The sequence below is a fragment of the Carcharodon carcharias genome (genome assembly GCF_017639515.1).
Source record: "Carcharodon carcharias isolate sCarCar2 chromosome 38 unlocalized genomic scaffold, sCarCar2.pri SUPER_38_unloc_39, whole genome shotgun sequence".
NCBI lineage: Eukaryota > Metazoa > Chordata > Chondrichthyes > Lamniformes > Lamnidae > Carcharodon > Carcharodon carcharias.
Genome location: NW_024470807.1, coordinates 1 through 11,214, shown reverse-complemented (window position 1 = coordinate 11,214; position 11,214 = coordinate 1). Strand labels below are relative to the sequence as shown.

Here is an 11,214-nt window from a genome sequence, read left to right as displayed (position 1 = left end):
AGCTATCCAGTTCCTTCATCACATTCTTGTTTTATTCATTCATAGAACTTGGCCTTCATTGGCTAGGCTGGCATTTATTGCCCATCCCGATTTGCCCTTGTTCAAATTGTAGTTAAGATTCAGCCACATTGCTGTGGTTCTGGAGGCACATTCTGCCCAGCAGATTTCCTTCTCTAAAAGGCATTAGTGAACCAGGTGGGATTTTGCAAGAGTCGAAAATGGTTTCATGGTCATCATTGTGCTTTTTATTCCAGGGTTTTATTGAATTCAAATTCCATCATCTACCAAGATTCGAACGCCAGTTCCCAGAGCATGATGCTGGGTTTCTGTGTTACTAGATCAGCGATAATCACTCTACACGATCGCCCCACTTAATGTTGCCCCCTGTGTCCCATTTGTCCTGATTGTACTGCTCAATGTTCTCACCCTCAGACACATTTTAGTGAACAGCAGAGCCCGCAGGAGACTCCAGGCTCACAGCAGTGGAGAGAGTCCCAGAGACACAAAGGTGGACAGTCAAGGAAATCCATGATTTTACTGCTCGTTATCGTAGCAAATTTCATCCTGTTGTGGGCAATGTTAATATAGCTTTAGAAGAGGAGCCAGATATCGTTCTTGGGGATTGTGCAAATTGATCTAGATTATATTGTGATGGAATTGGGCTTCATGCTGCAGCTCCTGAGTTGCTGTATCAACACTGGGATTTACGCCGTGACCCAGGCTAAGTTCAGGGAGCAGTTGAATAATGTACCTTTACTCCAGTTGTTATATCCACCCGAGAATTTGAACATTGGCTGACTGAGAATGTCCATTGCGTTTCAATTTTAATTTTTTCTTTCCATTGGCAGAGGGGATGTTTGCTGGGCTGACAGCAGACAGAGGGCGTAGTGGGAGGGGTTGCAGTCATTATGGTGACAGAGCAACCGGACAACGTCTATTCCTTAAGCTCTAACTTGCCAGTGCAGCACAGAGGCACAGAAGGAAGGGGAGGGTTATCAGTGGGCCCTCAAATCACTGAAAGCGAGAGCAATCAGGCCATCAACAAAAGCAGCAGCACCAAGAAGGGATGATGTCTATCGCTGGCAGGGTGAGAGATAGTACAGGTACATGAGGAAGGGGGTATTCCAGGCACACCAGGTCAGGAAGGTAATATAGAAGCTACAGTGGGGGATGTACCTGTTTCAGGTGCACCAGGGAAATAGGTAAATATATTAGGTACAATGTGCGAGTGTGGGTGAGATTCCAGAATCTGGATTGCGGATGGGTGTTATACCCACTACACCTGCTGCGGGGCTGCAGCAATGTGATGTGCCCGTTTATTCAGAGGGAGGAAGGGTGATATACAGGGCTTTTACATCAGCACCGGCCCTTTAACAGTGCAGCACACCATCAGTACTGATTCTCCGACAATGCATCGATCCCTCAGCACTTAAGCTCCGACTATGTGGCATATCTTCCATGCTGAATCTCTGGCAGCTCAGTGCTAACTCAGTGCTGATAGTTCGATAGTGCAACAATTCCTCAGTACTGATCCTCAGAGAGTGCAGTGCTCGGTCTCTACTGCCCCTCTGACTGTGCAGCGTTCCCTATGCACTGACCCACTGAAATTGTGGCAGTCCCTCAGAAATGAGCATATCTCTCCCCCCCCCCCCCACTCCACCCCCTGCATTTACCAACCCCACCCCATCTCCCCCACGCCGGATTTAAGGCACAAAATTGAGGTGCGTCCAATAGATAGCTCCCACAGTCAAAGGTTTGGACGCGTGAAGGTAAATTCAGAATCACAGAATGACGGAATTGCGATGATGCAGAAGGAGACCATTCGGCCCATCGTGACCGCACCGGCTGTCCGAATGAGCATTATTGCTCAGTGCCATCCTCCTGCCGTTTCCCCATGACCCTCCTCAGTGTTTCTACTCAAATACTCATCTAAAGCTCTTTTGAATGCCTGCATTGAACCTGCATCCACCAGAATTCCAGACAGTGCTCTGCAGACCAGAACAAGCAGCAATATGAAAGAGGCTTCCTTTCCGCTCAGGCCAAATTTAACAGGCCGGTTTAGAAAGGTAAGCGTCATAAAGCAGCAGGTACTGAACAATTGATGACTTCTCTTTGGCTTTTTATTTGTGGAAATGTTGGGTACCATCATTCCACTCTGGGCTGATGGTTGAGAATTTCTTAAATGATTAGAGCTAAATTAGTTCAAGCATAATCGATGAAGACTCAAGGTCTGTAAGATTTAAATATCCCTTCATATCAGTGAAACATTTTCCATTTAAGGATACATGAGCTAAAGATCTATTTGAGAAGACATCTGAAGATGCCCCTCGGAGATATGTGCAGTTTTGTGAGAATCTTAGGTTTTAATTGATCTGCCTGTTTTAGGAGATTGTTTAGCTGCAACTGGGACAGGTGCCGTCCATAATTCACTGTGAGGAAATAGCCAGTTGATGACACTTACTTAGTCTTGTGCAGCGAAAGGCAAAAACTCTAAACTCAAGGTTCATCACGTGGAATGCAAGTGAGGTTAATTTCAGCATGCATTTCGTGAGGAAAATCAATCTGGAACGTTGTCTGGTTTGAAACTGAAATAAAAAACTACAGTGGTCCACACAGAGCCTCGTGACAAAATAGAGCCAATCGTGGATTAACATGGAAATATACAAGAGAAAAGAGAAGAGAATGAGTCGTCTAAATGCATTTAATTGCAAGTCTTAAGACTGCGGATGGCTGGAACTGAGGAGGTATAAAGCAAGTGGCAGAGCACTGGCATTCTGGGTGATCCCTAAAGAAGTAAATAGCTTCATATGATTTGATATTCTAAGTTAATTCTCTGGGAGCAGGAGCAAATTTGAGCGTGTAGCATGTCTGATTATAAACTGTAGCATTCAGGCAATTGCGCTTATGTTGCTGAACCATCTGTTACTGTTTCCCAAAAAATACGTTAATTGGCACGTGATCATACTTTGTCCATATTGTTAACAAAAATGCACTTTAATCATCAACCCTACCTGATACTTCAACAAAAATCCCAATCGAGTTTGTCAGAAAAACGCATGGATTCTAATCAACAAACTGATTTTGCCCCGGATTATTGATTCTTTCATATTTCATAAAGTTTCACTAACATTTCTTTGATTGATCGAGAGAGACAAGGTTTATCCATCTTCCCTTCGATAAATAGGAAACAACATTGACAACATTTTGGGAATAGTCCGCTTTCCAAGGAGGATTGAAGGATAATGTTTAGTGTGTCCACGATTTCCACCTTTCCTTCCCTCGTAAACCCTCAGGCATCCCCACAAAAGCTGCGAAAAAGCTGTTTAATTAGGGTACAATAGAAAGGGGTAAAGTTGAACTTTTATTTTGTCACATTATAATATCAGTCTCCGTGGACCTTAATTGTGCCAATAGAGGTTACCCTTCTTCAACTGAAATGCGAATGATTCCAATAAACCATCTCATCCTATAAGACGCTTAATCAATACGGCACTGTCAGGGAGCAGCAGCTCCAAAGTGAAGGAGATATATTGGGATCGAAGGACAATAATTTGGACTATTAAAATGATCTGCCCGAATCGGAGAGCAGCATCTTGGAAGTTTCGCACAAAAGCTCAAGATCTGAGTACAATAGATTGGAATGTAACAACAATGGGTTAGAATCTGAGAACAATAGACTGGAATGTAACAGCAAAGGATCAGAATCTGAGAACAATACATTTGAATTCTACAACAATGGATCAGAATGTGAGAACAATAAATTGGAATTTTACAACAATGGATCAGAATCTGAACACAGTAGGTTGGTATCATACAAGAGGCAGGGTGTTACACTGGGACGATCACTATCTCTAGACGTTTTATGATGAAATCGCATTAACATATCGGGTCCCAATGGTTCTTCAGGTTTTTCAATGCTTTTACTATCGAATCCTTGCTATTGTTGGTGTGTCTCGTAACACTTTTTCTCTCCTGTTTTAAAGTACATTAATAATGCTCAATTGCGATACTGTGCTTGTAATTCACATTCGTATTTTCGGTTTAGTAAATTGCCCTGGATATCTCTCTATCCAGCTATTATATCTGGAGGCCACATTTCACGGATTAGCTGCTCCTTTTCCTTATTTTTCAATTGGGCCTTGTGAGGATCGAAAACAGTGTCATCTGTCGGCATCAGAAAACCTGCTCTGCATCCACACACGCTCTACCCACCACACACCCCACAAACTCTCCACCTCGCGACACAACCCAATGCCTCGGGTTCCACCAGAGCGTTTGCTGATGGCCTGAATTGAGTCCCTGCCCAATATACTCCCTTTCCGAAATACTGCCCACGACCACCGTCCTAATATCACAAATCTCCAAACCTGCCTCGAACCATCTGCTCCATAAACCCACAAACTGGACATTTCAAAAAAAAAAAATTCAGTCCCATCCGCTCATCTATTACAATGTCATCCGAGCCAGCATCGCCTCCTCTCACTCACCAACCACCACCCCCCTTTTCCCCCACTGCCACCGCCCCAGACCACCACCTTGCTCAAACTTCACCTCCTGGTTACAAGGCTTTATAAACCTCAACAGATACAATGTGCTGCTGTCTGTAACCTAACTGCAGTCAAATGCCGCTTAACCACCTTTCCCTGTGCTCAGAGAGTTACATTGGCTGGCAGACCGAAAGCGAACATTTTCATTCTTATATTGTTGTTCCTCACATTTTTAGAGAGTTTTTCGACTTCAAATGTTTCACAAATTTATATCTGAAATGCAATTTTAAATCTGACAGCACCCCATTAGCGAACAGTGTATGCCAAATGAGACCTGCGCTCATTCTGCCAATCAGATTTTATGTAAGCCATCCGATTATCACCCATTCAGCAAAAGGGAGAAGAATTGCATCTTTATTAAATTTCTCTCTACTGGTCAAAATGTTGAACACCTTAATATAACTTTTTCAGCTCACAATTCTGACCTTGATGCAGGAGCAGTGTGATCCGTATCCACATGCCCGTGAATCAGTGAGGGTGGGAGGATGGGTTGAGACAGTGTTTCATAAATCTTCCCACAACCTGGGCTTTATGCGCAGGGGCATAGAGTACGACAGGAAGATATAGATGTTAAACCTCCAGAAAACACCGTTTCCTCCTCAGCTGGAGCATTGTGCCCAGCTCTGGAAATCTCATTTTAACAACAATGCTCAGGCACTAAAGATAGTGCAGAAAAGCTAGACAACAATTAGATCTGAGATGATTAATTCCAGTTGTGTAGAGGAATTGTAAAAGTTCTGGCTGTTCTTCCTCGAAAACACAAGATTGATGGGCGACTTGAAGAGATATTTAAAATTATAGACTGTCTGAAAAAGTAGGGATGGAGCAACCCTTCCATTGTTGGAAGGATTGAGAATCAGAGGGCACGGATGTAAGGTAATTGGAAAAAGAAGTGATGTCCCCCTGAGGAAATCATTTATTATAAAACTGAATCTGGAATGTGCTGCCTGAGTGTGTGCTGGAGCCAGGCCCAACCGAGGAAAAAGGGCATCGAATTAGTACCTGAAAAGGGGATAAGTCTAGAATAAGAGAGTGATGGCTGTGGAAGAGGCACTAGCGAATTGCTCCGTCAGTGGATCAGCATGGATAAGATGTACTCAATATCAACCTTACATGCTGCACCCATTCTGTGACTGTGCTCTTCATGATAATATCTAAGCTTCTCCAATCTATCCATGTTATTGTAATCTCTCACCTGCGGTGCCATTCTTGCCTGTCTCCTCTCTACCCTCTACAAATTATTAACATTCATTCTAACACATGCTGCACATTATTCGGCACAATACAATACGTTTGGCCAATCTCCTGTTTTGAATGGCTGTAGAATAGCCTTCTGGAGTTTGCATCCAATAATCAAGCTGAATGTCCCAGCTGTTGTATTAACTTATTTTTTTAACAACTCCTTGCGTGTTCAAATATTGGGAACAGGCACCCAAAGTCACTGTGCTCCTGCACCTCCAATACAATTGAGTTCTACAATATTAGTATTGTACTTTGAACATTTAATCTCTGCAGACATACAACATTTTAAATCTCCACCATTTGCTGTTTCAGGTAAAATCAATTAAATATATTAATGGTTAGCGTGACACAATGGAAAATGACAATAAGTTATCAACTAAACTTTTTTGCTAACCTAATGTATTCTGTTCCTGTTTATTTTCCTTTCTGGCAGTTATATCGGTGACAATTCTCATCATTTCCCGGGGAAAGTGTGGTCTCTCCAAAAGTGTGACTCACTACCTTTTGGCTATGTCATCGGCGGATCTAATGGTGATTCTACTCGACCTGGTATTGAGGCATATTCCAATTGTTCTTAAGGAGCAGTTTCGTTTCCTGTGGTTCCTTCGTATCTGTAATATCCATGCCGTGCTGCTTTATGCAGCTACTGATTGCTCAGTCTGGTTCACCGTCACTTTCACTTTTGACCGATGTGTAGCCATATCTTGCCGAACTCTAAAATGTAGATATTGTACCGAAAAGACAGCAGCTGTGGTTCTTGGAACAGTGTCTGTGCTGAGCTTATTAAAGAACCTTTTCTGGTATTTCATGTTCACTGAAATGTATCAAATGAGCAACCTGCCCTGGTTTTGTATTGCAACACTAGATGTTTACTTTTCTACGGTTTGGGTAACAATCGAGTTTGTCCATTACATTCTTACTCCCTGTGTCCCATTTGCCCTGATTCTGCTGCTCAATGTTTTTACCGTCAGACATATATTAGTGAGCAGCAGAGCCCGCAGGAGACTCTGGGCTCAGCGCAATGGAGAGACGGTCAGAGATCCGGAGATGGAGAGCCGAAGGAAATCCATGATTTTACTGTTTGCTATCTCAGCAAATTTCCTCCTGTTGTGGGCAACGAAGACGGTGTACTCTGTATGGATCCGGATGCAAAGTTTGGGTTATGATTCCATGTTACTGCATTCTTATGTGCAGGAACTGGGCTTCATGTTTCAGCTCTTGAGCTGCTCCTCAAATTCTTGTATTTATGCCCTGACCCTGACTAAATTTAGGGAGCAATTGAAGGATGTGCTGAAATGTCCCTTTGCTTCAATTGTGGATTTCATGCAAAAAGGAGAGAAGAAATGAATCAGGGAAAGTCGAGCATTTTCTCATTTTAATTCACATTCCCAGTGGGTGGGGGTGCTGTGCTGTTCGACAGTGACTGGAGGAGTTGGATATATCCGCCACCGGCATGGGGTGTGGGGAAGGGTCCTGATCACCATGGTGACAGTATTTAGGCGAGACTCCTATCAGAAAAGTTCACGGGAAGCAGGTGGGCGGGGAGGTTGGGGGGGGGGGGGGGGCTCTGTTTCCCATGACAACAGGAAAATATGGCAGGCAGTTCATGTGCCGTCAGAATGGAGAGGGGGTGGGACTGTTCTTCATAACAACGGCATAATAGAAAGGGCGGGAACTGTGGAGGAATTGTAAGCAGGGTGTTGGACCTGGTCGTCTTGGTGATGGCTTAATTGGAGGGCCGGGTCCTCCGAGTGAACAATGGAAATGGGGACAGGACCTAGTCCCATGATGACGTCATATCAAAGAGTGGATGGCCCTGAGATTGTACAATGAACGGGGCATTGTAATTGGCCCATTGATGATGGCACAATGGAAAGGGCCTTGTCCTGCTTCCTTTGTCAGGGAACACTGGACGGGGTTTGAGGGAAGGTCCCCGCCGGCTCCGCCCATCACGCTCACCCATTCGTACAGGGAGAAAAGGTGAGAGTGCAAATGTTCACCACCAAGCCACCGCCCCCCGCCTCCCACATGTGCTCAGCTGAACATCCAATGGAACAGCAACAATCTGAAGAAAAATTGTGTTTGAAACTTTGTGCTAAATATTTGCCCTTCTCCACCTTCCATTGGGCTCTATAATTGTACCCTTTAGTACGTTAATAATGCTGAGGAGAATCAATAAAGACTCATGTGGTTAAAGTAAATCTAAATGTTCGCCAGCAAAGGCACAATGTCTCTGAAACCCCTCCGTTATTTACACCGAGAGACACTCAACAACATCAGACAGCAGCGAGTTAGAGACTACATTATCAGAAATGATGAACATTAGCATCGTCAGGAATTGAGAGCCTCTCGACATACACACACAGACACACACACAGGCACAGGCACAAACACAAAGACACATACACAAGCATGGGCACAAAGACGCAGACACACACATACACAGACACACACAAATATAGACAGACACACACACAGGCACACATGTGCATAGATACTCAGAGGCACACACATACACACACACACACACACACACACACACACACACAGATGGAAATGCACGCACATAGGCATACACACATAGCCACACACTTATACACAGACGTGCAGACACACACAAACACAGATGCTCAGACAGACATGCAAACACACACGCACACACGTACAGAAGCACACACAGACACGGACACAAACACATACACAGACACATTGGATGGAAATAGGATGCAAGTTGAAATGAGGTGATCCAGATGTCAAGATTCACAGAGTGACTGGGAAATGGAAAGGAGCCAGTGATAGAGATCACTTCCATCCACAGCTCACACTTCATCTGAACTCTTTTTTTCATTTCAACCTGTCTTTATCTCTCTCTCAACGCCTCTCCCTCTGACCTGACAATTCCCGTGTGCTTCGGAACCATGAATTCAGGATGCAATCAGAGTCCCGAGCCCCGATGTTGGGATTAAGAGATGAGGGAACCATCTCTCCAGGACGCCGTCTCAAAACTGCCCGTTTCGAAGCTCACTGTGAGATGCAGAATAGTGGGAACACCCCTTATACCCATATTACTATGAGAGCCGATAGTCCTGGTGCTTGGTCAACCCCACCGGGAACGTTGCACAGCACTGGTAGTCGGTGGCCGTGAAGGTGCCACAACATGGAGGTTCCCTCATTGTTCTTTACTCAATCACCAAATGACCATTTCTATACTAATGAAGAGGGAACCATCCGCTCTATTTTTCTGCACACTCTCACAAGAGTATTGAGCATTAATGGGACCAGGAACATTCAGCCGCCACACTCAATCCGTGTTTATGACTCTCTCAAACCATCTTTTTTCACACTCCTTAAATCTTACCCTCCCTCCCCATTGTCACTCCCTATCACACTATCTCGCTTTGCTTCTCATTTTTTCACTCTGACTCCCTGTTTGTCACTCACCCTCAAACCATCTCTCTTTCTTGCACATTGCTTCACTCTCAGTCCAACCCCCTGATTCTCACTGGCACTCACACTATCTCTGTTCCTCCCACATTCTTTGACTCTCACTCCATGTTTGTCACTCTCTCACACACCTTCTCTCTTTCTCTCATATTGCTTCACTCTCACTCCCTGTTGTCACTCTCTCCCAAACCATTTTTTAATCCCATTCCTTCACACTCACTCTTAATCCCTGCCTGCTTCTCCCTCTCTCACACCATCACTCTCTTTATATCTGTCCTTCACCCTCTCTACTTCCAGGTACTTGTCAGTGTCTTTCCTATTAACTGCCGGTCTTTCCTACAATATGTTTGTCCCTGACTAACTCCTTCTTTCTCTCTCTCTCACTTTCTATGTCCCTGTGTCTGTCCGAGATTATGGTTCCCTGACAGTTGTTGCGATATTGTCCCTCTCTCTCCATCAGCAAGTGCCCTCCAATACACTCTCTCTGACTCTGTATTAGTTTCATGATTTGTTTTACTTTCAGGATGTATTAGTTTCTCGACATGTATTAGTTTCAGGGTCTGCATTATTCTCAGGGTCTCTGTTAGTTTCAGGATCTGTATGAGTTTCAGGATCTGTATTAGTTTCAAAGTTTGCATTAGTGTCAGGTAGGTTTTAGATTCATGGTCTGTATTCATTTCAGGGTCTGTATTCGTTTGAGGATCTGTATTTGTTTAAGGATCTGTAATAGTTTCAGGACCTGTGTTAATTTCTGGGTCTGTATTTAATAGTTTCAGAGGCTGTATTACTTTCAGTGTCTGTATCAGGTTCAGGGTGTGATTTACTGTTTTGATCTCTAATAGTTTAAGGGCCTGTATAATGTCAGGATCTGTTTTAGTTTGCAGTGTCTGTATTAGTTTCAGGGTGTGGGTTAGTTTCAGGATCAGTATTAGGTTCAGGGTCTGAATTAGTTTCAGGGTGCGCTTTACTGTCAGGTATTGTGTTCCTTTAAGGGTCTGTATTAGTTTCAGGGACCTTAATAATTTCAGGTCTGTTTTAGATTGTTAGTTGTATTAGTTTCATGGTCTACATTAATTTCAGGGTTTGTATTATTTTCAGAATCTGTATTGGTTTCAGAGTTTGTATTAGTTTTGGCGTCTGTATTAATTTCAGTCTGTTTTAGATTCAGGGTCTGTATTAAATTCAGGTTCTATATTAGTTTCAGAGTTTGTATTATTTTCAGGGTCTATATTAATTTCAGGTCTGTTTTAGTTTCATGGTCTGTATTAAATTCAGGTTTTGTATTAGTTTCAGAGTTTGTATTAGTTTCAGGGTCTGTATTAAATTCACGTTCTGTATTAGTTTCAGAGTTTGTATTAGTTTCAGGGTCTATATTAATTTCAGGGCCTGTGCTAGTTTTAGGACCTGTATTGGTTTCTGGGTATGTATTAGTTTCAGAATCAGTATTACTTTCAGGGGTCGGTATTAGTTTCAGGATCTGTATTGGTTTCAGGGTATGTATTAGTTTCAGAATCAGTATTTGTTTCAGGGTCGGTATTAGTTTCATGATCTGCGTTTATTTCAGGATCTGCTTTTATTTTCAGTGTCTGTATTAGTTTTAAGGTAAGTATTAGTTTTTGGATCTTTATTATTTTTCAGGGTCTGCATTCCTTTCAAGAAACGCCTTAGTTTCAGAACGTGTAATTGTTCCTGCTTCTCTATGAATGTCAGGGCCTGTATAATTAACCGGATTTGTATTAGTTTCGGATTTTGTATTATTTTAAGGTCTCTATTAGCTTCGGGTATTAGTTTCAAGATCTGTATTATCTTCAGGATCTGGACCGTTTCAGAATTTGAATCAGTTTCTGGATTTATATTACTTTCAGGTTCAGTTTCATTTTTAGGAGCTGTATTAGTTTCAGGGGCTGTATTAGTTTCAAGGGATGTATTAGTTTCAGGATTTGTATTTGCTTAAGGGTCTGTTTCAGGATATGAAGTAGCA

At 43.1% G+C, this 11,214-nt stretch overlaps 1 protein-coding gene across 1 annotated transcript; it reads left to right on the top strand.

The window, feature by feature from the left end:
* Positions 1–6,299: 6,299 nt before the first annotated feature.
* LOC121274833 (cysteinyl leukotriene receptor 1-like) lies at positions 6,300–7,136 on the top strand. Its single transcript, XM_041182199.1, has one exon. It carries the CDS (start codon positions 6,300–6,302, stop codon positions 7,134–7,136), a length of 837 nt encoding a protein of 278 aa, XP_041038133.1.
* The last annotated feature ends 4,078 nt before the right edge of the window (positions 7,137–11,214 follow it).

Bases quoted from the DNA above. Each gene is read 5' to 3' on its own strand.
- LOC121274833 (XM_041182199.1), top strand. From the start codon at position 6,300: ATGTCATCGGCGGATCTAATGGTGATTCTACTCGACCTGGTATTGAGG.